This window comes from Panthera uncia, assembly GCF_023721935.1.
Source record: "Panthera uncia isolate 11264 chromosome A3 unlocalized genomic scaffold, Puncia_PCG_1.0 HiC_scaffold_11, whole genome shotgun sequence".
NCBI classification, from domain to species: domain Eukaryota; kingdom Metazoa; phylum Chordata; class Mammalia; order Carnivora; family Felidae; genus Panthera; species Panthera uncia.
This window is the reverse complement of record NW_026057578.1, coordinates 27,724,440-27,750,709: the sequence shown is the minus strand read 5'-3', so window position 1 is coordinate 27,750,709 and position 26,270 is coordinate 27,724,440. Positions and strand designations below refer to the sequence as shown.

The 26,270-nt window shown below is 50.5% G+C and overlaps 1 protein-coding gene across 1 annotated transcript; it reads left to right on the top strand.

Annotated features, from left to right (window-relative positions):
• The first annotated feature begins 83 nt into the window (after window positions 1-83).
• FKBP1A (FKBP prolyl isomerase 1A) lies at window positions 84-25,416 on the top strand. Its single transcript, XM_049651029.1, has 5 exons — window positions 84-258; window positions 346-393; window positions 19,848-19,960; window positions 23,165-23,334; window positions 25,232-25,416. The coding sequence occupies exons 1-4, from the start codon at window positions 222-224 to the stop codon at window positions 23,291-23,293; spliced, it is 327 nt and encodes a 108-aa protein (XP_049506986.1). The 5' UTR covers window positions 84-221; the 3' UTR covers window positions 23,294-23,334; window positions 25,232-25,416.
• Window positions 25,417-26,270: the final 854 nt, after the last annotated feature.

Here is a 26,270-nt window from a genome sequence, read left to right as displayed (position 1 = left end):
GCTGCCGGGCTTCCGGTCCCCCAGCCCCGCGGCCCGGGCTTCGGGGACGTGCGCGCCGTGTGGGGCGCGCACGCAGGGCGGGGCGTGCGGGGGCGCGCGCGTGCGCAGGCCAGGCGCCCAGGGCCAAGGCAGAGCCGGGGAGCTGCCGCCAGGTCCGCTGTGGGTCCACGCCGCCCGCCGCGCCGCCCGCCAGCCCAGCGTCCCCAGCCGCCGCCGCCGCCATGGGAGTGCAGGTGGAGACCATCTCCCCCGGAGACGGTGAGTAGGCGCGCTCGGCGCTCCCAGAGTGCCCCCTCCGCCGCGCGCATCCGCTCACCGCTCCCGTCTGTCTGTCTGTCTCCTTAGGGCGCACCTTCCCGAAGCGCGGCCAGACCTGCGTGGTGCACTACACGGGTGAGTCGGCGGGTCCGCGGGGTGGGGGGGCCCGGCCCCGGGTGGCCTGTAGCCGCCGCCTGGGGGCAGAGGCCCGGGGCGTGGCGGCGGCGGCGGCGGCGGGGCCCGCGTGGCCCGAGGCGGAGGCCTGGGCGGTGGCAGCGCCCCCGAGGGGGCGGCCTCGCGCCTGCCGAACCCGGGACGGTGTGAGCCGGCGGTTTCGCGCTTCCCGAACAGCCCTGTGCCCACTGCACAGATGGGGAAACTGAGGTTTGGGGAGGCGAAGTCGCCGGCGCAAGGTCACATGCTCCGGAACGGGCAGAGCCCTGGCCCCGGACCATCAAAGGATTTGTACCATTTCTGTGTCCCGGGTGACACCCAGCCTCCCCTTCCGGCCCTCCCTTGGATGGAGATAAGAAGGGCGAGGTAATTTCCAGTCTGCGGAGGGGCCTCTTCCAAAGTCGGGATTCATCCTGGTTCCCAAGGCACGGCTTTGACTTCAGCCTGGCCTCGGATGAGCTAGATCCGCTCATCTTACTTTTGAGCCACTTTGAAATCCAAGCCTCGGTAGCCACGACAGCCTGGGCTGCCTGAACGTGTAATTTCGCCCCTCAGCCCCTGCCCCCCAACCCTTCTAGGAGTAGAGGTTTTCTCATCCCCATTTGAAAGTTAAGGAAACTGAGGCCCAGTTAGGGTAACGAACAGTAATGAAAACCAAAGGAGATTGTAGACCTTCAGCCAGAATTCAGACTTCAGAGTCTGGTGCCTTGAGACCATCTTTTAACTCCATGCCCTTACAAGGTCCTCCTGGGTTGTATTGGGGAGGGGGGTGGAGGCTAAGCAGGCGGAGACTCTGGCTGTGGGCTGGAGGGGGGGTGGTGATTGGTGTAGCTGCACTGTAGATTCGAATAACCTTCCCTCCCTGTCCTTCTTCCCCTTTCTCCTCGTTCCCACCCTTTCCTCTGTTCCTCCTCCCCCTTCCTCTGTTTCTTCTCCTTCCCTCCCTTCTCTTTTTTCTCCTCCTCCTCCTGGGTAGTAGGCTGTAGGCAGTTGTGACCAAGCTGCTCAGGCATAAGCTTTACCCTTCCCTCCCAGATTATGGGGGGAGCCCTGTGTTAAGGGAAGTGACTTTCACTGGGAAGGAGAAGGAGGCCCCCAACATCCCCTTTCCCAGGCGTTTTGACTTATTTGGCTGTTTTGTTTCTCTGGCCCTTCTCCGTGGGCAGAAATGGGGGCAGGGGGTGGAGGGAGTCAAGAACTAGAATCTTTTAAAAGGCTACCAAAGGAGGAGGTATTGCAACCCATCTTCATAGGGAACTTTCTCGTGCCTGTGAAATGAAGCTGGAAAGTGGTTCTGACGTTTTTAAATGGCCGTTTTTGTAGGCCATGGTCAGCACCCGAGCCTGGGAGGTCTAATGGAGGAAAGCTTGTCAGTTTGGTTGCTTGTGATCGGTGGGATGAGAAGAGTAAGCGTTGCCTTTTGCAGTGCTGGGGTGAGTGGGCAGTTAATGCGGTTCCCACCGCCAACTTGGTGCGGACCCTGGGACTCGGAGAGGTAATGAGGTGACTGTCCCACCCCCATTTTATAAGTTAGCCATACTAGGATAACTGGCTCTATCTGTCTCACTCCTGAGTCTGTGCCCCTCAGCCTTGGCTTACCCGTCTTTTAGTGCTCATGGCGGGATTGGATCCACAGCATGTCGACAGAACCGTGCCTCACTGTGCCTTTTGGTGAAATGTCCCCACACAGCACGTCTGGAGCCTTTCCTAAGAGAACAGATGGTCGTGGGACCCAGAACACCATCAGGGCTCCCAGTGCCTCTTCTCCAAGTCTGTGTTTTCCTTGAGGGTGGCACCCACCCACACATTCCCCGAACAGCCTCAGGACCCTGGCATGCATCAGGACAAAAGCTTTCTTTTTTATGTCATTTTTGATAAGCTCTACAAAGACGCCTCAGTGAGGAGCCAGCTCTGCCCCTTGCTCACAGAATAGGCTGTTCTTGGGCAGGCGGCTTTGTTCCTGTGGGTCTTTGCCACCAGCCTCCCAGGAAGAACCTGTTTGAGGCCTGTGGGGGCGTGAGAGGAATGGGTAGGCGCTTTGAGATTTCATCTGTAGCAGTGAAGGCTTTCAAGCCAGTGGGAGCAGAATTCATCTTGGTGGAACATAATGGGGGTGGGGAGAGTTACCATAAGGACCTGAGGGTCTTCCCAGGCAAGGAGCCCACTGGGGCTCAAGAAGGGAGAAGAAATTCTCATAGCACTCCTAGTTTTTCTCCCTGTTTTTCTCTACCTGGTTGCCCCAGTATTCCCTTGTCGGATTCGTTTTTCTTTGCTTCTCCCAAGTGGAGATGTTGGATGTTGGAAGGCCCCTGTGTGCCCCGCCCCTCCCACCCCATGCCCAGTGTCTCCGTCTCCTTTTGAATATCCAGCTTACGTTGTTTGGCCGTGGGACTCCAATGATGATAGTTCCTAGGAGGGAAAAATCTAACTGACCCAGGTTCAGGTCAGGCAAACACTCTTGATCCAGCCTGCTCTGGCCTGGTATCCCCTGCTGCTGACTGGGGGCAGGTCCAAAGAAAGAGCAGTGGAAGTAAGGTCTCAGCCAGCAGAGACATGCATAGCCCAGGCTGACTTTGACCACATGGACATTTTAGGTGCCGCTGGTGGCTGCCAGTCGTAGCCCTGATGCCACTCTCAAGGCTCCCTCTGGTGCCTTCTGTGGCCCCTAGCAGAGCACAGCCTGCACGCGGCTTCAAAGAAAGGCCTGCGTCACCTCTTTGTGGTGCCAGAAGGGAAAACGAAAACTTTGCTGCCACCAGCCCAGCGCCTCCCAGTAGCATGACAGGCACTGAGGTGGGAGGAAGGAGGTGGAAGGGTAACTTGCCAAGTATGTGCCTTGAGGACCAAGTGGCTTCTCACAGCTCCCTCCTTGCCTCCAGTAGTTCGTCATCTGTATTGTTGAGCCTGTCCTGACACATAGCCAGGCTTGTGTCCCTTTTACTCATGTCAGCAGGCCACATGCCTGCCTTTGTCAGAGCGACCTTAGGTGGATTGAAGGAATTCTGGTTTTATCCTCTTGAAAAGTAACTGACATCATGTCCTTGGGGTTGGGTTTAAGCTGTCAGCAGCCTGGCTTCTAAACGAGGAGGACCAAGGGTCCTTCAGCCCTGTCTCCTCAGAAGGTCCACTTAGAGGGCAGCCGAGGTGACCACTGTCCTGCAGCCCTCTCCCCAGCCCCTTGCTTCTCTTTAACCTCTGTCTCCTCTCCCCTCTCCTCTCTACTTTGTTCCGTCCCCCCCCCGCCCCCAGCCGAGTGTTTCTCGGCTGATCGGATGTCTGGAGGAAGGCTCACCCCCAGTAGAGGCTCCTCCGGCGGGCCCCCACTTGGTGCTGACTTCAGTCAGAGAGGCTGTGACTGGAACAGGACCCTGTTTCCTTCCTACGGCAGGTGTTCACTGAGCAGCAGTGACAAGCCAGGCACTAGGGACATGGCCAGTGAATGACATAGGCAGAGACCTGATGTGGTGGGGCTTCCTTGCGTGGCAAGGCCCAGGCAGGTGCGAATGTCAGGTGGGGAGAAGCACTGTGGAGAGGTGAAAGCAGAGTGCAGGCGTGGGCAGGGGGTCGCTGCTTTTGGCGAGAGTGGTTGCCAAAGGCCTCTGACAAAATGACATGCTAATATTTACCCACGGGAAGTTGAGGAGTGAGCGGTGTGGGTGTCTTGCAGGCAGAGGGCCCGAGGCTGGGGCGTGCTTGGTGTGGTGGGAGAACGGCAAGGAGACCCGTGTGGCTGGACCGGAGGGCGTGAGGGGAAAGCGGTGGGAGGAGGGGTGATGGGGGGGCCTTGCAGGTTGGTGACTCTCTCTCTGAGTGAGATGGCAGCCCTAAGAGGGTTGTGAGCTGACCTGGATTTTAACAGGCCCGCTCCCTTCTGGCTCCTGTGTGGACGTTGAACTTTTTGAGGGCAGGGACAGAAACAGGGTTCCGGTTGTATCCTGGGTGTGTGGCGTGCCAGCCTGGGCAGGTGGGGAGAGGTGGTGCCAGGTGGACGGTGATCCCCGAAGAGGAAGTGGGCCCTTGGCTAGGTTTCGGCTCTTGCCCCTGCCGGATAACATGTTATGAGAGCTCAGCCGAATTGTCCCACTTTTCTCAGCCTCTGTGGCCATCCGTAAAATGGGAATAAGAACACCTGCCAGGAGCAGTGACAGTGCTGCTGTTATTATACAACTGTATGAAGGCTGCTCGTGTCCCAGGCACTGGGTGATGCGTTCCCCGCCCTCCTCCCCACCCCCCCCCCCCCGCCCTTCCTCCCACCAGCACTGCCCGTGATGTCTCAAGTGGGAGAAAGGCAGAGCCCCGGTGTCAGCCCTCAGTTCCTGGAGTGGCCCAAACTCCCACGCAGGGCGGGGTTGGCCCTGAGACCTCAGCCTCTGTTCCTCTACAGATAGGGAAATGGGCACTTATAAGAGAGATGGGTCTGACTGAGGATTCAGGTTAAAAAAGGCTAACCTTGGGGCCCCTGGGTGGCGTAGTTGTTAAACGTCCGACTCTTGATCTCGGCTCAGGTCATGGTCTCATGGTTCCTGAGTTCAAGCCCCGCATCAGGCTCTGCAGTGATATTGCAGAGCCTGCTTGGGATTCTGTCTCTACTTCTCTCTGACCCTCCTTCACTTGTGCTCAGTCGTGCGCGCTCTCTCTCTCTCTCTCTCTCTCTCTCTGTCTCAAAATAAATAAACTTATATAAAAAAATTTTTTTTTAGATAAAATAGGTCTAACCTTGCCTACAGAATAGAATAAATTGGCTAAGAAAGTTGTAGATGAGTTGCTAAACATGGGTACCGAGGGGGGTTGTTGGTGTTTGTTTTCCTTTCTTGTGTCTTGAGGGGCACGAGCCGAGCAGAGTTGGGCCGTGGCAGCTAGGTGTAAGCCGAGGTGTTGGTCCTTTTTTTTCCATGGAAGCATAGCTGACACGATGCTTCGTTGGTTTCAGGTGTACGACACGGGGATGTGACAAGTCCGTGCGTTGTGCTGTGCTCACCACCAGCACAGCCGCCATCTGGGGGTGTCCGTTCCTCTTCTCCTCGAGCTTCCTTAACATAATGGGGTTTTAACATTTTGGAAATAGACCTTGCTACGGAAGCATCATTTTCTTTCCTCTGGGATCGTGGTTACCAGAGTACAGAATCCTGCAGGTGCCCTTTTCTCCTTCCACCGGTAAGAGTAGGAGGCTCGCCGGTCTTAAGTGAACCAAAGGCCCCATAGCATGCTTGTGTATGTGTATGTGTGACTCTTACTTGCGAAGTTTTCACACATAGAGAAAAATCTAAACAAATAGCCACGTGCCCACCACCGAGATTCTGTGATGGTTGACATTTTGTTGAGTTTGCCATTTCTGTCTCCTTACAGAATATGCGTGTGTGTGTGTGTACATGTGATCTGTGGGTTTTTCATGGAGTCATTTCAGCCGCAGACATCATGACACTTTAAATACTCGAGCATGCTGTAAGAATACGGATATCTCCTTATCCTCCTACTGGTCACACCTAAGAAAATTTGAAATGACTTAAGTGACCTAAAACCAGATGCATTATTGTAACCCTCCCCACCCCCCCCAATGGTCCTGAAAGTGTTTTTTCTTTCTTTAAACCAGAATTCTTTTAAGTTTTACTCATTGCGGTTGGATGTTGTGTCTACTGTCAATCTAGGAGAGGCCTCGTGCTGGTTTTTTCTTAATGGCCCTGGTTTTTCTTTTCTTTTTTTTTTTTTTTTTTTTTTAACGTTTATTTATTTTTTGAGACAGAGAGAGACAGAGCATGAAAGGGGGAGGGTCAGAGAGAGGGAGACACAGAATCTGAAACAGGCTCCAGGCTCTGAGCTGTCAGCACAGAGCCCGACGTGGGGCTCGAACTCACGGACTGCGAGATCGTGACCTGAGCCGAAGTTGGACGCTCAACCGACTGAGCCACCCAGGCGCCCCGGCCCTGGTTTTTCAAAGAGAACCGTCTTGTGATCTTACCGAATGAATGCCCTGCGTCCGTTTGCTCGTTTTCTCCTGGTGTCATCTGGCCGCTTCCGCCTCGTGTCGTCTGCCGTCCCGTCATGCCTGGTGCTGTGTGCTCGATACTCAGCACACCGTGGGGAACAGCATTATTGGTGGTGCCGAATTTGATCTTTTCTGTAAGGGTACATTTCCCCCTTTGCAGTTAGCAGCAGTTAGTGGGGCCCTGGGCATCCTGCCCGTGCCTGGTCTCCTCCACCTTCCCCCTCTGGTGTGGACATCATTGCTGATTCTTGCCAGAAGTCTCCATTTCATTGGCATTTGCAAAGAGGCGGTTTTAAAAATTCCTTCATACCTTCCACATTTATCAGCTGCCATTCCATAAGATAGGGTAGAGCTTAATTCTTTCCCTTTAATTTAAATCTTCATTTTAAAGAATTTGTTTTGTCATCTTTCCCAGGGGTGGCAAGAGACTTTCCCCCCTTTATCCACTTACTTGTTTTTTTGTTTGTTTGTTTGTTTGTTTTTAGTATATGGACTCATAGTAAATTTTCCTGAGGGCTTAAAATCATTGATACTCATTATCCTTCTTGATCCTCACGTTGTCCCAGATTCGGCCAGCAGGAGCCCCTTTGGGCTGGCTCCGGTACCCTTTTGATATGCTCACCCTACTCCCTAGTCACTTCCTTGGTGTCCCTACTCTGGTCCTGGCATCAGTTGTTCTCTCCAGAGAGCTCTGGTTCCTTTCAGTAGGTCTCATGGGCTTTTTTTTTTTTTTCATTAACAGCTTTATTGGATATAATTCATGTACTATAAAAATTTAACATAGGCCTTTTAACTTGAATGTTTTTGGTGGTTAGAAACTGATTTTATGGGGCACCTGGCAGTAGAGCACGTGACTCTCGATCTCAGGGTCATGAGTTCAAGCCTCATATTGGGCGTGGAGCCTACTTAAAAACAGATTTGGGGGGGCCCCTGGGTGTCTCAGTCGGTTAAGCGTCTGACTCTGGCTTTTTTGGCTCAGGTCGTGATCTCACGGTCTGTGAGTTTGATCCCCATGTCAGGCTCCGAGCTGACAGTGTGGAGCCTGCTTGGCATTTTCTCTCTCTCTCTCTCTCTCTCTCTCTCTCTCTCTACTCTCTCCTCTCTCTCTGCCCCTCCCCAGCTCTCAAAATAAATAAAACATTTTTAAATAACTGATTTTATGAGGTGCTAATGGGTTCATTGTATCTGTAAACTAGGAATTGCTTGTCTGCTTTGGGATTTTCTCTAAAAATAGTATTGTCACCTTTTATTTCTCCTGGAAAACGCTGGGGGTACTTTGGATAACTTAGGCATGTACTATTCAGTTCTCCCTTTTGGTGCTTATGATGATGTTTGTTTATTTTCATCATTTTTTTTTACCACTTATTAATTTTTGAGAGAGAGAAAGAGAGAACACAAGCGGGGGAGGGACGGAGAGAGAGGGAGACATAGAATCTGAAGCAGGCTCCAGGCTCTGAGCTGTCAGCACCGAGCCTGACTTGGGGCTCAAACCCATGGACTGCGAGATCATGACCTGACTCTCGCATGACTGCGAGATCACTGACTGAGCCACGCAGGTGCCCTTGTTTATTTTTATTTCTATTTTTCCTCTCCTGTTCTTGTACCTACTTGAAGAACTCAACTGAGTCCTTGTGTGCCTTCCCCTAGCTCACTTTAACTTCGGCCAGATAAATACTAGCAGTGGGAAGAGGAGGAGGAGGAGGAGGAGGAAAGGGAGTGGGGAGAAACAACCCTCTCCTGGGTGCTGTCTTCTGTTCTCAGTGCCTTTACTCTCCCCTCCCAGGAGCTCAGACCACCCTGGCCCACCTCCAGTTCCTGGGACACACCAAGGGCCCCCCCCCCCCCCCCCCAGAGAACCCCCTGGCCCTGTGCTTAGGTGCCACCACTCCCCACCTCAGGCAGACTCCTATCTATCACACTTACATGGCACCCCCTCAGTGGGTCTTCCCCGATTGACCCTTGGCTAAAGTGGTTCTTCACAAATGCATCACACACGTACCTTGGATTCTCCGGCAAGGCATCTGTCCATTTCCTTCATGGCCTTCCTCGCGGTCAGGTTGTATACAGTTACACCCACCCTTTCCCCAGTAGACTGCAGGCTTCAGGAGGCCAGAGGCCTAGTGGTGGTGTTCTCCAGGGCCTCTCCCCATCAGTGCCTGGCATGGAGTCTCTCAGGGACAGTTTGAATAGTGGTCACTTAGGACTCTAGCTGGAGTGGAGAAAGGCCACATTCCTGTTACATTTGGTATAACGTTTCTGTTTCCTTTAAGCTAGAATAAGAGCAAGAATCTACCTTCTGCACTTTGCCCAATCCCCGTGGATTAGTAAAATTGTGACTGTTTTCTCTCACACCTACTACACACAGGGCAGCACACCAAGCCCTTCCCTCAGTCATTCAGCAAACATGTTAGGAGCTGGGGAAGGCTTCACCCTTGCCCTTGAGGTGCTTACCTTGAGGGAGTGCCTTCCCCTGCGCCTACCTTTTCGAGAGAAGGGCCTTGAGCAGCCCCCACCTGGAGTGGAAGGGCCACGTGGTCTTGGATGTGTATGGCTCGGGCCGGCAGGAGGGGAGAGCTTGCCAAGTGTGTGCAATGGCCTGGAGGGGGAAAGGGTGCCTTTGGTTTCTCTACAAGCACTCACTGACTATCGATTATGTGCAAGGCACTGTTCCGAGCACCAAGAACATAGGACTGAAGAAGACACAGTGCCCGTCCTCGTAGATCTTACACTGTAGTGGGAAAGTGGTTAACAAGCGAAGATATATTGTATGTTAACCAGTAAGTGTGAAGGAAGGGACAGGAGAAGGTTTAGTTTTAGATAGACCGGGGAAGACTTTAATGAGAGAGTAACATTTGAACCAAGACCTGAAGGGTGTGAGGGAGTAATCCATGTGACCATCTGGTAAGAGCATTTTAGGCAGAGGGAACAACAGGGACAAAGGCCCTGGGGTGGGCGTATCCCTGGTGTGTCTACAGAACAGAAGGAAACAATGTTCTTGCAGCGGAGAAGTATGAGAGTCACCAGGGATGAAGTCAGAGGGATGGCAGTGTGGGGTGGCAGCTCTTACAGGGCCTCCTAGGCCATTTTCAGGACTTGAGATTCTGTTCTGAATAAGATGGGGGGCCGTGGGAGGGTCTTGAGCAGAGGAGTAGTAGGGTCTGGCTTGTATTTTAAAAGAATGTCCCTCTAGCTGCCGTGTCAAGTTTAAACTGTAGGAGAAAAAGGGCAGACGCAGGGATACCAGGGAGGGGATTACTATGGTCATCTGGGCCCAAGCCCCAGAACTCACGCCATTATACCCTACAGCCTCCCGCCTCCGTGTTTTCTGGAAAAGAAGAAAAGCTAAAGATCATGCATATTTCTACCATTACCAAATAGCCACTGTTAAGTATTGTTTTCCTTCTGTGGGCTCTCCCCCACCCCGCCCCATGAGATACAATGTGGCGGTATTTTTACTCATTTATGATAAAGTGGAAGATGGAGAGGCATGCCCACAAGGATTTTATTCTGGTTTGTGTACTTCCCATCATGGGATCTCCTTTGAAAATACACTTTTGGTCATAGAATCTAAAGAGATTTAGCAAAAGTTGAGGAGCATTTCCAGATAACAGAGGGGATGTGTTCTTGTGCTCAGTTGGTGCAATGGTGGGGAGGAAGCCGGCTCTCTCTTTGGGTAGGCACTTGGCCTTCGATCATACCACGTTTGTGGGGCTGTCAGAGCTCCCAGTTCAGGAAGGTTGCCCTGGGAGTGCAAACCCAGAGGCCTGGAAATGGACATGAGACATAAACTTTGAATTCATATGTCTTAGCTACCTCAGGTGTAGAGTCTCTTTTCATTCATCATGATGGGGACTAGTGGGTAGTTGATCGTAAAAATGACATGACTTCTCTAAACATTTTATTTCAAATCCAAACATAAATCGTTTACTCAAGGCCCATGTCTTTCTGTTAGGATGGCTCTTCTGGTAGAGTTTCCCGTCAAGGTTCTTGTAAAAACTAATTTGGATTCTTTTAAAGCCAAAACAGCAAGGACTGTTGGGAGGTCATCTCAACGCCCAACCTTTCTATATGCTTAAGATTTCTTTCTTCAGACATACATCCGTCTCATCCACACAGTTACTCACGAGCAGTATTTTTCAGTGACTTGCCTTTATTGAGTCTTTCCAAACAGCTAGGACCACTCTTTTTTTGTTGTTCACACTCCTGTTTCATTTTTTTGCATACTGTTTGATTATGTTTTCTCTACTCGGTAAGTATAACTGACATAAGTGAGTCTGGGAGTCAGCATAGCTGACCAGCCCTTGGTAAGCATAAAGCTCACATGGGAAAAAAGAAATGAGCATCACTAGAGACTAGGAGATACGGGCTCTTTCTCCACTCTGGGGCTGTGCATGCTGCGGTTTGTAGGAGTCTTTGGTGAGGCAGTTAAGTTAAAGGCTGTTGAGGAAATTTCTGTACATAAGGAGGAGAAGGAAACAGCTAAGCCTGGGTCGGTACATCCATTTGTATCTAGGTCAGTACAGCCATTTGAGAATGTTCCAGGTGGCTTTGAATGCACGTCTGCAGAAAAATTGGTGACTTTCGGTTCAGTTTCCCCACCTCCATTCAACCATTGTACTTTTGTACTTAAGAAAACACGTGTTGAGGGGCGCCTGGGTGGCTCAGTCGGTTAAGCCTCCCACTTTGGCTCAGGTCATGCCCACGTTGGGCTCTGTGCTAACAGCTCAGAGCCTGGAGCCTGCTTCGGATTCTGTGTCTCCCTGTCTCTCTGCCCCTCCCATGCTCATGCTCTCTATCTCTCAATAATAAATAGACGTTAAGGAAAAAAATTAAGAAAATATGTGTTGAGGGGCACCTGGGTGGCTCAGTTAAGCGGCCGATGTCAGCTGAGGTCATGATCTCCTGGTTCGTGGGTTCGAGCCCCGCATCAGGCTCTGTGCTGACAGCTTGGAGCTTGGAGCCTAGAGCCTGCTTTGGATTCTGTGTCTCCTTCTCTCTCTGCCCCTCCCCAGCTCGTGCTCTGTCTCTCAAAAATAAACATTTAAAAAAATTAATAAAAGAAAATATGTGTCGAACATAGAAATCCTTTCTCCCTCTTCCAACTGTGAATGGCAAGAGCTTTATTTTGTTTGGAGGTTGGGATGTTCTTTGTTGTTGTCATTGTTTGATTTAGCTTTGGGTTTTTTGTTTTTAATTTAAAAACTTTCTAAATTCTGCACCCTGCAAAATGCCTATGAAAACCACCTGCAAAGATTCCATCCGCAACCGAAAACCACACTGTGAGTCACAAGCTTGAGCTGCAACAGGTGCCGGAGCCCTCGCTACCGGTGCCTTGTGCAGCCACTTCCCTTACCCTGTAGGGGGGATATGGGGGTGCTGCCCCCCTGAAGCCCTGGAGGTAGCTCCATTTCTGTTGGATTATTAGTGAAATAATAACCCAGTGGTCCTCTCGAGTCTCCACATCCTGGCCTTGGGTCTTAATCACTGCTTCTTGGGCAGTGACTCGGGCCAAGTACCAGGAGCAGAGTCCGAGGGCATGTGCTCCTCAGCAGCTGCTGGCCAGGTCTGCCTTTGCTGGTTCCTTCTGAGCGAGCACACCCTGAAACAGAAGAGCAGCAGGAAAGAGCAGGCTGCTGTGGGGGAGGTGAACTTGAGATTGTTCCCCACATTTTTTTTTTTTTAAGCCCTCCTGCTCCCTCCCCAGGGATTGGAGTCTGGTTCTTCCCCAAAGGAACAGCTAAATCTTTCGGGAGGAAACTCAGACAAAGGTGACATAAACTGTCTTGCAGCCAGAGGCTGCTTTAACACTCTCTCCTGCAACCCTTTCACACAGGCTTGTGCTTTTAACTGGAGACCCCCAGATTTTCACATTTTTTTCTCACTGATTAGTAATTCAAAGGTGCTAGAAGTAAAAGCTGCCATTCTGGGATTACCCCTCAGATCCTTCCTACCATACAGGGAAGAGGTCTAAATATGGAAGCCTCACGCTTGTCCTGCTGATTCTTAAAAATCGTGCAGGCAGAGCCAATCTTAAAGTAGTCGCGAGTGCCGCCAGCACTGCGGGTGCCAGGGGTGGAGCTGAGTACATAGCACATACAGGGACACAGCACTTGGCGTCCAGGTCTGTGACCTTAAGCTGCGTTCAGTCAGGAGAGACAAAAATTCATTCTCGAAAGGGAGACTATGGAGCCATCCCAGGCGGTCTGTGGACCATGAGGCGTAGCTTTGTGTGTAGTCAGAAGGGACATCGGTCGGTTCCGCAAATGGAGGGCCATGCCGTTGCTGGTTTCTGCTGGGAGTGCCCTTTGGAGCTTGGAGTGTCAGCTGTCAGGTCTGAACTGTAACCTCAGTTGCCTTCTCTCATCAGAGCGTGCTTTCTCTAGGAAATTACGGCACTGGCTTGGCAGGTGGTTTCACCGTTCAAGGGCTCCCGGTCCTGGCACACAGATGTCCAGAGTTGGGAGCAACTGCTGAGACTTGACGGGCCGCCTGCTTTCCTTGCCCCCTCCCTAAGCAGAGGAAGTCCCTCGCCATCCGCCGCCAGCTTGGGTGTAGGAGGTAAACGCACGTAGGATTTCAGCGAAGCACACTTTCTTCACTTTTTTTTTCCTTTCGGAAAAACCCCCCAGTTTTGTAGAGGCCTCATTGACGTTCGATAAACTGCAATTAATGTGTACAATTTCCTAAGTTTTGGTATGTCCCTTCGTTATCCTCTGAAACCTCCTCTTTCCATCCCCAACAACCACTGGTGCGCTTTTCTGTCAGCAGAGTTTGTATTTTCTAAAGTTTTGTATATACGGAATTGTACAGCGAATACACCCTTGTCTGGCTTCTTTTGCTCAGCATAATTATTTTGAGATTATGCTGTTCGTGTATCAGTAGCTCATTCTTCTTTATTGCTGAATAGTTTCCTACTGTGTGGATGTGGTTTGTTCATTCACCAGTTGGCAGATGTTTGGGTTGTTCCGGTTTTTGGCTATTCAGGGGAGGCTGCTGTGCATATATGTATATAAGTCTTCTTGTGTGGACATAGGCTGATATTTATCCAAGATGAACGGAATGGCTGGGTCGTATGGGAGGTGTATGTTTCACTTAAACGGGCCGGCCTGTTGTCCAGAGTGGTCGGTCCACTTGATATTCCCAGCAGCAGCAGCAGCGTGTGGGAATTCCAGTTCCTCCACATCCTCACCAGTGCGTGATTATGATCAGTCTTTTTAGTTGTACTCTTTCTAATTCAGTAGTCGTCATATCGCCTGGTGGTTTTAATTTGCCCTTTTTCAGGGAAGTATCTGTTCCAATCTTTTGTCCCTTTTTAATTGAGCTCTTTCTTTTCCTATTGTGGAGTTTTGAGAGCTCTTTATATATTCTGGACACAAGTTCTTTATGAGGTACATGCTTTCCAAAGGTTTTCTCCCAGTCTGTGGCTTGACTTTTCATTCTCTTAAAAGTACGTTTTAAAGTGCAGAAGTTTTTAGTTTTGATGACGTTCAGTGTATCCTTTTACGGATGGTGCTTTCTGGCCTCATGTCTAAGAAATCTCTGCCTAACCCACAGTCACAAAGATTATTTCCCTGTGTTTTCTTCTAGAAGTTTTATAGGTTTCATGTTTACAGTTTTTGGGTTGATACTTGATGATGTGAAGTATAGGTCCATGTTTTTACTTTTTTGCCTATGGGTGTCCAGTTGTTCCGTCCCAGTGTCATTGTCGTCTTTGGACCTTTGGTTTGAATCTTACTGCCCTTCTCTACTGATTCTAACAACTGTCAGCTCTGGGTGAGTTTCAGTTGATTGGTTAGTCTCTTTCATTGTGGGTCGTGTCGTCCCGCTTCTTTGCATGTGTGCTAATCTGGATGCTAGACATTGTGAATTTTACCTTTTGAGGTGCTGGCTATTTTTGTTCCTATAAATCTTCTTGAGCTTTGTACTGAGAAGCACTTAAGTTACATGGAAACAGTTTGATCCTTTTGGATCTTGTTTTTATGATTTGTTAGGTGGGTCTGGAGCAGTGCTCAATTTGAGGCTGATTATCCCCCACTCCTGAGATGAGATCTTCTGGATATCCTCCTACTCAGTGCCTCATAAACCATGATTTTCTCCAGTCTGGCTAGCAGAACAGTCACTGATCCCAGCTCTGTGTAAGCACTGGGCACTGTTCCTTCTAATCCATCCTTTAGATCGTTCTTTTCCTGGCCTTAAGTAGTTTCCTTAAACGTGTGCTGATTAGTTTTCTGCTGAATACTCAAGAGGGACCCTCTGTAAATCTCCGGGGATTTCACTCTACACTTGTCTCCTTCCTGGTTTGTGTCCTTTGGACTCCCAGCTGCTTTGAGCTCCATCCAGGTCCCTCTCCCCGGAAATGCCCAAGGCTGTAAGCTGGGCATTCATAGGGCTCGGCTCGCCTTGCTAGTTCCCCATCTCTCAGGAATCACTGTCCTCTGTTGCAGTGTCCAGAGTCTTGTCTTAAAAACCATGTTTAGCTGTTATCTGGGTTATTTCTCTGTCTCTTGCTCTCTTTTCTTTTCTTTTTTTTTTTAATTTAATTTTTTATTTTTTTTTTACATCCAAATTAGGTGGCATATAGTGCAACAATGATTTCAGGAATAGATTCCTTAGTGCCCTTTACCCATTTAGCCCATCCCTCCTCCCACAACCCCTCCAGTAACCCTCCATATTTATGAGTCTCTTCTGTTTTGTCCCCCTCCCGGTTTTTATATTATTTTTGTTTCCCTTCCCTTATGTTCATCTGTTTTGTCTCTTAAAGTCCTCATATGAGTGAAGTCATGATTTTTGTCTTTCTCTGACTGACTCATTTCACTTAGCATAATACCCTCCAGTTCCATCCACATAGTTGCAAATGGCAAGATTTCATTCTTTTTGATTGCCGAGTAATACTCCATTGTAGATATATACCACATCTTCTTTATCCATTCATCCATCGATGGACATTTGGGCTCTTTCCATACTTTGGCTATTGTGGATAGTGCTGCTATAAACATGGGGGTGCATGTGTCCCTTGGAAACAGCACACTGTATTCTTTGGATAAATACCTAGTAGTGCGATTGCTGGGTCGTAGGGTGGTTCTGTTTTTAGTTTTTTGAGGAACCTCCATACTGTGTTCCAGAGCAGCTGCACCAGCTTGCATTCCCATCTCTCTCTCTTTTCATGACGGAGGTTTTGTTTTGTGTTTTATTTCATGTGTTTATTTCATGCATTTCATTTTGTTTTTGTTTCTGTGTGGGTTTTGTTTGTTTGTTTGTTTCGTGGGAGGGTAAATCTGATCCCTAATACTCCACCTTTGTCAAAGCTATTTTGATGTAACAGCTTCTGTCATATTCTGCATTCGGCACTGACCAACCTAATTCACACTCTAGAAAACACTGTACACATATCCATTTCTCCTTCTTAATGGACACTGCTTCCTCTCCTACATCACCTCCTCACCTGGCCTGACAACTTACAGGCATATATAAGGTGGTCTTTTCCTCCCCATTGGGGAAGCCCTCCTTCTAGCCCCTCCTTGCCCGTATAGCCTGTGCCAGTTGCGTGGCATCTTGCGCAGCTCTAGAGGTGATGTTTACCCTTCAGACTTAGATTATAAGATAACCCCTCCTCGGGCGTAAGGCACCCCACCATTACCAACACCACCACCCACCCTTCCTTAAGAAGATTTCTCCTCCAAGGAAGTGGGAGTAGGTGAGATTGACAGGTGGGAACAGTAGTCTGAAGTTGTGGAGCAAGGCTCATGTCCTTATCCCAGGAGAAACAGCTCATCTGAAATAGGGGAGGAGAATAAGGATCCTCAGCAAAGCTCCTGCTTACAGCCCCTTTACTTAGAAATCCTTCTTGGTTTTTCTGGTTTCTTAAAGTAGTAGGGAAAGGCTTTGTCCTTCAGTGTCCCAGAAAACCTGAAGAGATCTGGGGCTAGACAGACATGCTCCCAGACCCACAGTCTCTGCACTGAAGAGCATCCATTTCTCCAGGTTGGCTCAACAGCAGGTAGCACCTTGTGTGTTTGGCCTGGAACTGGTCAGACAGTAAGCATCTGGAGATAGCTTGGCAATGCATTTAATCAGGTATGAAAGGGAAGTGTAGGGAGTCTGTCCCCATACCCTGTGGTTTCTCATTGCAGTCAGAACATGATCTTGCCCTGGTTGGGGTCATGTTCCTATTTGGCTGAAAGAGGCTAATTCTTTTGTAGATACACTGTATTTTTAAAAATTTTTTTTAAATGTTTGTTTATTTATTTATTTAGAGAGCACAAGCAAGGGAGAGGCAGAGAGGGAGAGAGGGATATAATCCCAAGCAGGCTCCGTACTGCCAGCATAGATCCCCATGTGGGGCTTGATCCACGAACCACAAGGTCATGACCTGAGCCAAGATCAAGAGTCAGACGCTCAACAGACTGAGCCACCCAGGCACCCAGGTATACGATATCTTTTAAACTGTGAGTTGCAAGCCAGTAGTGTATTATGACGTAAATTTAGGGGGTCACAGTCAGCTTCTTTTTAAAAATGAGAAGTGCATCCCATGTCGTAACTATTACGTGTAAGTCTTGTTTTATTGATAAACATTTATGTGTCCTGGGTCCTGGCAGGGCACGCTGGTCTGCTGTCAGAACGGTGACGGCTCTTTGTGGTGTGAGTTGTTGAGCTCCAGTTTTACCCCCTCATGGCAGCACTGCAGTGGGGTGTGTGTTGCGTACATATCCAGTAAAGGGTCACCTCATACCTGTTCGGTTATTTTCAGTAATATTTCAGCTGACTTAAGGCAAAGCAGATTTTTAACCACCTCAGAACCTAAAGCTTGAGGGAGGCAGTGTGGGGCTGGTTCATAACAATGGGACAACTACTCTGTGGTACTCCTGACCTTCTCATGGTTACAAAGTGGCTGCCAAGGCTCCAGACATCACATCCTCACATGATGGTGTTCAACAAGAAGGGAGGGCAGGAGTTTTCTTCCTGAATGGGTTTCTTTTTTTTTTTTACCCGTGAGGCAGGTCTTTCCAGCAGGGCTCCAGTAGACTTCGCAGTTGATCCTAGTGCCCAAACTGGCCCATGTGCCCACTCCACACCAACCCTGGTGAAAGGCTTAGATTGATTCCAGTTCATCTCCTGGGCCATGCTGTTGCTGCTCCTGGAAAGTTGTTCAGTTGGAAAGAGGGATGGGAGTACTTGGTCTGGATTTTCCAAGGGTGTGGAATGTGCAACAGCCTGGGTTCCAGATGGCCCTCTAAGCAGGTTTTTCTGTGTGTGTGTGTGTGTGTGTGTGTGTGTGTGTGTGGTGTTGTTGTTGTTTTTAATTTTTCTTTTTAATGTTTATTTTTGAGAGAGACAGAGACAGAATGTGAGTGGGTTGAGACAGAGAGAGAGGCAGACACAGAATCCGAAGCAGGCTCCAGGCTCTGAGCTGTCAGCACAGAGCCCGACACGGGCTCAAACTCATGCACTGCGAGATCATGACCTGAGACGAAGTCGGACGCTCAACCGACTGAGCCACTCAGGCGCCCCTTTCTCTGTGTGTTTTGTCCAGCCAGCCTTCACAGGCAGGGCTCAGAGGTCAGGGACCACCCTGTCTTCTAGGCTCTTTCCCAGGGGGCTTCCTCACCTAGTGATTTACATATCAAGGCTGCTTAGGAAGCCCTGGGGCTCTATTCAAGGTCTCCTTAAAAGAACACAGACCAGGAAGAGGCTGTTTCTGGTCTTTGGTCTCCTTCATAGCTCTCAGTCCCCATTGGGCTCAATGAAAGCCTTTTGCTAGAGCCAGGCCCCACTACCCACTGACTCTGACCTTGGGTGAGTTAACTAAGCCTTGGAGTTGATTTCCTTATTTTTGTTGCAAGCAGTCTCGGTGGGTGCATGGAAGGGCTGTCTGGCTGGTCAAAGAGCGGATTCTGAGAATCCAGCTCATTGTCTGCTCTCACCCTTGATGCGGGGTTCAGTTAGGCTGGGTTCAGTGTATGCAGTAGAGCCTACAGGGGAATGTCTACAGTGAAGGTGGACGCCTATTCTCCCAGCTACTCATTTATAGGAAACTGTTCAAGTCCTGTCATTTGTCACTTCTTTCATCTGGTGGTAGTTGTGTTCTGGTGGAGAGATGAGCTCCGTGTACGCCCCAGCTTGCTGGTCATGGGGCCTCAGTTGCTGGCTGTGCACTGACCTGGCAGGGGTGGGGCCCCGTCCTCCCGTCTGCCTCATGGTCCTCAGCTCCCAGCTCTAGGCTTCCGGCGGGGTCAGCACCCGCTCTGCTTGGGACATCTGTCTGCCTTCCTGCTCCGTGAGGACAGCAGTTCCCGTTCCCGCCACTGCCCATTTCCTATTCGTCAAAGTACAGCTAGTCTGGTGGCTCTGATAAAGCTCTCAACTGCTCTCTGCTTCCCTATCCCGCTTACAAGTCTTGACATTGTTTTTTAAGTTGGGATTTTGTTAGGGTTTCCCTCCTCCTCTAGAAGTGGCCAAACTCAACAGAATTCTGTGTTTCACGGTGTCTCCTGAGCGATGCTTAGAACCGTGGAGGCCCCCCACCCCCACCCCACGGCCCCCAGTGAAACCTGCTCTGTTAGCTGTATGTCAACAACTGGCTTGCCCTTCCAGTCTGGGATGGACGGCTCTCCCGTCGGTCCCTCTGGCTTCCCAAGAACCCACCGCAGACGGTCGTCTTTGAAGGAGGGGCTGCAGGTGTATGTCCCTGTTGTGGCATTCACCCTCTGGCGTCTCCACCTCTGCAAGTCCCCCTTTGAATAGTGGCTGCCATTGTGGCTCGTCCGGCTCCCCGGACACGGGGGTAGTCCAATGAACGTGGCGTTTGGACTGCTAGTCTAGCTTGGGCAGGCGGCTTCCCTTCCCTCTGCCTCAGTTCCTTCCTCTGTGAAATGGGGACAGTGCTGGTGGAGGATCAGGTGCGTGCAACGTCGCTGACTCCGGGTGGAAGCCCTGCCCGCAGTTCGGCTGGAGCTGCCTGGGGGCCACCAGGAGAGGTTTGCGGTGGCTCTTGCATGGCCGCCTCTCCGGCCGTCCGACGCCCACTGGTGTCCTCCAGTTCGGTTCGGCTGTGCTGCCGCCCGCCATCAAGGAAGGCCTGTTGCTCCTGGGCTGTGTGTGACTTTTAGCTGTTGCGTGTGCCTCCGGGGCCCACGGCGACTCTTAGTCCGGGGGCAGGGGTGCCGGGAAGCCCCGTCAGGAGCGCGCAGTTCCCCGTTCTCACACCAGGTAGACAGCCGCCTGCCTCTGGGGCCCGGCCCGCTGCTCGGAGGCGGGAAGAACATGCGCAGACCCGGGTGGAGGGCCCGTCCCAGCTGCGGAGGCCCCCGGAGGACGCGGGACGCCCTGCCGGGCCCTTCAGCGCTGGCGTCTGGGACGGCCACTCTGCTGCCGGCGTCTGACCGGTCGCGCCGTCACTCCTTGTCGCTCATGTTACAACTGCCCTTTTTCACAGGGATGCTTGAAGATGGAAAGAAATTTGATTCCTCCCGGGACAGGAACAAGCCCTTTAAGTTTATGCTAGGCAAGCAGGAGGTGATCCGAGGCTGGGAAGAAGGGGTTGCCCAGGTATGCTCTCGTTTGTTTTGTTTTGTTTCCTAGTGTTTACCTTTTAAATGATGCTTGTGGCTAGGACATTCACGTGGTTCAGAAATCAATGAAGGTGTAAGTGGAAAATTTCACTTCCGTCCCACCCCGTCTTGCCAGTCCCCTCACCCCCAGGAAGTCATGTTACTAACGTTTTCTGTAGAGTTTCTTCAAGCACGTACTTTTTTTCCCCCCGCTGTGGACCCACACAGTGTTCTGCCCTTTGCTTTTTCACTGAATCTCTCTTTCACGCTTTATATATCTGCACATAAAGAGGGGAGGAGGCTCTCTTACCACATTCCCTTAGGTGGGTGGACAGTAGTTGACGTGATCGGTGCCCTATTGATGGTCATCTCCAGTGCTTTGCTGTCATAAACAGTGCCGCGGTGACCAGTCTTGTGGGGACTTAATTTTACATTTGTGTGAGCGTTGCCGTAGGCAGACTCTCAGAAGTCGGGGTGAGGGCTTCACTGGCTGTGCACGCTGTATTTTGACACTTTGCCAAGTTGCCGTCCGTAGGGATTATACCGAGCTGCCACCAGCAGGCTGTGAGGGGGCCTGTCTCCTCCCAGCCCCTCCAGCACAGTGTGTCGTTAAACTTTTGGATTCAGGACAATACAGCGAGTGAAAAAAAATGTGGTCTTGGTGTGGTTTTAATTTGCATTTGTCTTATTATTGGCCCTGTTGTGTCAGACCGCTTCCGAGAGGTCATACTCCTGGAGAGAGTCATTTTGTTTGTCTTGGGTCCGTTTCCTCGGCCCTTCCTCCCCGTTAGTGTAAACAGCTTTTGTTCTGCCAACATGACAGAATTCCCAGTGGACAACAGGGGACCCAGGGTTGCCAGATTTCAGTTGGGCTCTAGCCTTCCATCGAGCCCAGCAGGTTTTTTCTCGGCGCTGACCAGGTTCCAGCGTCCTGAGACTCGGGGCTTTATGTCAGCCCTGTGTCATAGGTAATTAGTCTCTTTCCTTCCACCAAAGAGAACTGAAATGTAACCAAAGTGGAGAGAAAGATTTCTGTCTTTCTCTTTTCCAGAATACACACTGATTTATCTCCAGATGAACTGTTTAACCTGCAGAAACTTTAAGCCACCCCACCCCCCAAGCGTCTAGATTTCTGTTCCTGCAGGGCAGAGGGTTGGCAGTGCGAGGAGGAGAGAGGATCTTCATGGTTTACTTCCCTTTGGAAATCTCTGTCCCCACTGCCCTCGTCTGGCTGGCTCTTGGTCTGTAGCCCATCCCCCAGCGACCATGCCACCCATTGTCCACACCACAGCCATCTTCTGTGGCTGTTCCGGCACTGGAACAATAACTGTGTTGTGTTCCAAGAGCCGTAGCTGCCCCCAAGATAATGTTATCAGCCTATTTTACATCCCAGGCTTGGTGAGGCCTCGCGGGTGTTGGGGAGATGCCCAGCCTCCCCCCGGACCCACAGCTCTGTCACTTGTGAGAAGTCTGAGTGGTCTGAGACCTGCATAGAGCATCTTTGAAACTCCACGGGGTATTTGTTTGAATGAGTTAAAAGCACAGGAAGAAGGGGGGTTATCTTGTGCCCCTTTTCCCTTTCTTCTGAGATCGTTGTTTTGCTTTTACATGTTTACAGGTACGCAGTCCTGCCATAGGTACTGTTTTGGCAGCTTGCTTTTTTTCCTCTGACTGTGTCTGGGCCATCTTTCCGTGTTAGTGCATTTAAGGCCACTGTGTTCTTTCTGGTGGCTGACCCATGTTGCAGATGTGCCAATGAAACCACTCCCCTTATAATGAGCATTTCGGGTTGTTAGAAGATTCTGGAAGTAGAATTGCTGAGTAAAAGGACATGATCTTTTTTAAATTTTTTTATTTTATTTTAGAGAAAGAGCGTGAGCTGGGGAGAGGGGCAGAGGAAGAGAGAGAGAATCTCAAGCAGGCTCCATGCTCAGGGCGGTCTGAGGCAGGGCTCGATCCCACAGCGCTGGGATCATGACCTGAGCTGAAATCAGAAGTCAGATGCTCAACTGGCTGAGCCTCCCAGGCGCCCCAGGACACGAACGTTTTGAAGTTCATTAGATTAAGCCATAATGCTTTTAACTACTCTTATCACCGTAGTTCTGCGTGTCCTCGTTTCCCAAAGGAGAGGGGAACACGGTTTCTGAGTTGTGTTAGAGGAGCGCAGCCTGCAGCTCTGTCCTTAGTTGCTGTCTCCTGGGCTGGGTCAGGGAGCCAGGAGTGCACAACGGAGGGCTTAGCGGAGAGTGCTGGAAAGGTGGGCAGAGCAGAGAGCCTGCTCACCGTTCAGAAAATATATATTGAAACTCACTTAGTGTAAGTTTTGATTTGGAAATGAAAAAGGACAAATGTATTTTTTTTTTTTTAATGTTTGTTTATTTTTGAGAAAGAGTCAGAGTAGGGGAGGGGCAGAGAGAGAGGGAGACACAGAATCCGAAGCAGGCTCCAGGCTCTGAGCCATCAACACAGAGCCCGATGCGGGGCTTGAACTCACAGACTGTGAGATCATGACCTGAGCCGAAGTCGGACGCTCAACCGACTGAGCCACCCAGGTGCCCCCAAATGTATTTTTTAAAGTGAAAAATTTCCCTCCACCCTGGCCACTGTACTCTCTCCTCCCCATGAAAAACCTGGTATTATTTGTGTCCTTCCAAAGGTGTTTTCTGTTTATCTAGGCAAGGTACAAGTATATAAATATTTCCCTCTTTTTACACTATTGGTAACGTACCATACATGCTTCTTTGTAAAATTATGTTTTTTAAGAAGTTTTCTATATGTCTGACTAGAAGTATAAATAAAGTACAGAAAAAGTAGACTACCCCATATATTACCTTCTGTGTGTGTGTGTGTTTTCTTTTAAAGCGGAGTTTTGATCAGAATACTTTTTTAAGAGTGTAGGTGCCACACACATATGCTTTGGGTGACAGGCCACCAAAGGACTGAGTGGTGACACTTCTGTGGCGCTGGCTGCCCAGAGCCGGGTCAGTAAACCCTGGGCAGAAAGGTGGTTTTTATCTGCCATTGGGCCCCTGAGAGCCAGATGCAGGGATCGTGCAGCCTGACTGTCAGCCTCCACGTTCCGCACGGTCGCTGTCCTCGCCCCGCTATGCCGCACCAGCACACCCCGGTAAACGGCCCTGCTTCTTACAGGGACAGCTGGGGAGGGCGTCCAACTGAGTCTCTCTCTTTGTTCTTTTCACAGATGAGTGTGGGTCAGAGAGCCAAACTGACCATCTCCCCAGACTACGCCTACGGTGCCACCGGCCACCCAGGCATCATCCCACCGAATGCCACCCTCGTCTTTGACGTGGAGCTTCTGAAACTGGAATGACAGGGACAGCCCCCCTCGAGCCCCCTGTGCCCCATTCTTGGGTGAGGAGCTGAGTGCCCAAGGGCCTCCTACCGCCTTGGCACCCCCCCGTTTACCGCCTGTTTGCTGGGTAGCAGAACCAAAAAGGCCTTGGGTTTTCCCCCTGCGTTCTTGCTCTATTGGGTAGTGTTTCGATTTTAGTTACTGGTATACACCTCAGATGCCACAGTTGGTCATCCTGGGGAAAGGAAAGCCACGTGCTGTTGAGCAGACTCATTGGGACGGGGCCGCTGATAGTAGCTGTTGAAATAAAGTATGTTTTTGTATATAATTTGCAAACTAAAACCGAGCTGGGAACCGGAAATACGGCCAAATTTATAATGCTGGCATTTTGGTTCTGTAGAAGTAACACTGTTAAGGACTACACCCTAGTGTGTGCAGCCCCCTCGCCATGTAGAGTGTGGTCACTGCCTGTCAGGGGGTGTGAGAGAGGCACTGTCACCCGAGCCAGCTGCCTCGGGGGCAAGTCCAGGACCCTGGAGCGCTCAGGCCAGCTCATTTTCCGTGCATGGGAAGCTGAGGCCAGGGCGTGCTTTTGAAATGTAGAGGACACTCCCAGACACTCCTAGGAAAGGACCTTAGGGACCATCAGCCTTCCTGCATAACAGGTGAGGAAACCGAGGCCTGGAGAGAAAGACCTTACTCGAGGTCACTTCCAGACCGTGGCAGACTAGCACCAGAACCCCTTCCTGGGCTTGCTTTCCTTCCTTTACCCTCATTTCTAGGAAGCCAAACTCCATGTCGTAATGACTCATAACTTTTCATGTGGGTTTTAGGATCATAAAACACACGAATGGTGTCATCTTTCCAGCTCGCCCCAGACCTCTACTTTTGCCCCCTTCCTGGCCCTTGGAGCCAGAGGACCACAACTGGGGCCTGAGGGAGAATGCCTTTGTTCGAAAGTGGTCACAGGTGGCTGCCAGCCTGTCTGTTATGGTCTAACCTTGTCCTGCTGTGGACTCCGTTAAGCACAAGGGCTTTTGAAATTCTTAGCTCTTTTCCTCTCCCTGTGCTTTGAGCCCTACATACCTGGGTCATACAGACCTGGGCCAGTTTGCTGACCTTGGCTTCTGTACTTGTCATTCTTACTAGGAAGGAACTCCTTACAGAGCCTCTGTCTGCCCAAAGGTCTATACCTAATCTAAACCCTCTTTCCTGTTCTCTGAGAGTTAAGCCCTTTGGACGTAAAAGTATTTGAGGAGAGCCTTGGGATTATCTTGATTTGGGTACCAGCGTTCTATAAATCTGGTCGGATGGAGGCGGAGGAAGGAAGGGAAAGAGGGCTGTGAGTCACCCTGGCCTACACCTCCCCACACACGGCCAAAGAACATCTCAGACCCTCTTGCAGAGCTCTTGATGGAAAGCCCAAGGGCAGATCTGGAAAGTTGTAGGTTGGAGTAGATGAATAAAGACTGCAGACATTGTCTAAATCCCTTCAACGTGAAGGATATACTAACGTGGGGTTGTGCACACGGAAGTCACCTGGGAAGCCTCCTGATGCCCAGGCCACACCTTCGGCCACTTAACCACAATTACTGGCAGTGGGATCCAAGCATTGCAGTTTTTTAAAGCCCCCCAGGTGATTCTTGTGTGCATCCGGCTTGGAGACCCAGTGACCTTGGGGAACTGTACCGTCACTGCTCTCCTCAGCAGGTAAACATAAGCTTAGGTTCAAAACAAAACAAAAAAACTGCCAATTGAGGCAGGAAGGAGCCTGCTCACCTGGGAATCCAGCCCAAGCCCGGCCAAGCCCGGCCAGAGCGGAAGTGGCTCGTTCAAAGGGAGACCTGGGAACTCTTGGGGGAAGGGACCTGCCGTGGCAGACAGCCTCGAGTCCGCCCCCGCCGCGCACGCAGGGCACTGTGCTGCCGGAACTGACAGGTTTTCTGTCCCCAACAGATGTGCCGTGGAGGGATGTGGCGCCTCCAGATGCGCACACGCGAATCCGTATGGAGCTTTTCCTGATGTTCCACTACACTCTTTGTATAAACATCGACCCCGACTGAATGTGTTGTCACCCGGCTTCGCTCTTTCCCTTTCTCCTCGTATGTGTGTTGACCTAAACTATCTGCCGTAAACCTCAAGTTACTCATTTTATTTCGTTTTCGTTTTGGGGTGAAGGTTCAGTTTCAGTCTTTTGGATCTAGGTTTCCACTTAAGTATTAGTCAAGTATTAACAGCACAAGTAATGGGTTAATTTTAGAATAGGAATTGGTGGGGGTGGGGGGGGGGTTGCAAGAATCTTTATTTTATTTTATTTTTTTTTTTTTTGGATGAAATTTTTATCTATTATATATTAAACATTCTTGCTGCTGCGCTGCAAAGCCATAGCAGATTTGAGGCGCTGTCGAGGGCCGAATTATCTCCAAGTTGAGAGATGTCCTTGGGTTGAATTAAAAGCCCTACCCAAAACTGAAATGGGGAGGGGGAGGAGAGCCTTTGCCTCCACTGCCCTGCCCCACCCTCCCCTTAAACCCTCTGCCTTTTGGAAGCAGATGGTTGTCACTGCGATGTTGGACACTACAGGTATCTGTCCCCAGGCCAGCAGGGACCTCTGAAGCCTTCTTCGTGGCCTGGCTTCCCCCCCCCCCCCCCCCGCCCCTCCATCCTGTGGTTTTTCTAACGGATATTCAGGACTTTTGTAATCTCATAGCTATCCAAGCTCCACTTCCTAAATTTTAAGAAACTTTAATCGAAAGTTTAAATTGAAGGTGCTGTTTGTAGACACTTAACACCCGATGAAAGCCCAGCCATCATGACAAACCCTTGAGTGTTGTCTTGAGAAAAATGATGCTGGTCATCACAGCTTCAGCATCTCCTGGTTTTTGATGTGCAGCATTGATGTTCAGCTCCCCCTGCTGATCTCAGAGTTTCCTGCCTTTTCCTCCCCCCTCTCACCCCTTTGCTGTCCTGTGTAGTGATTTGGTGAGAGAAATTA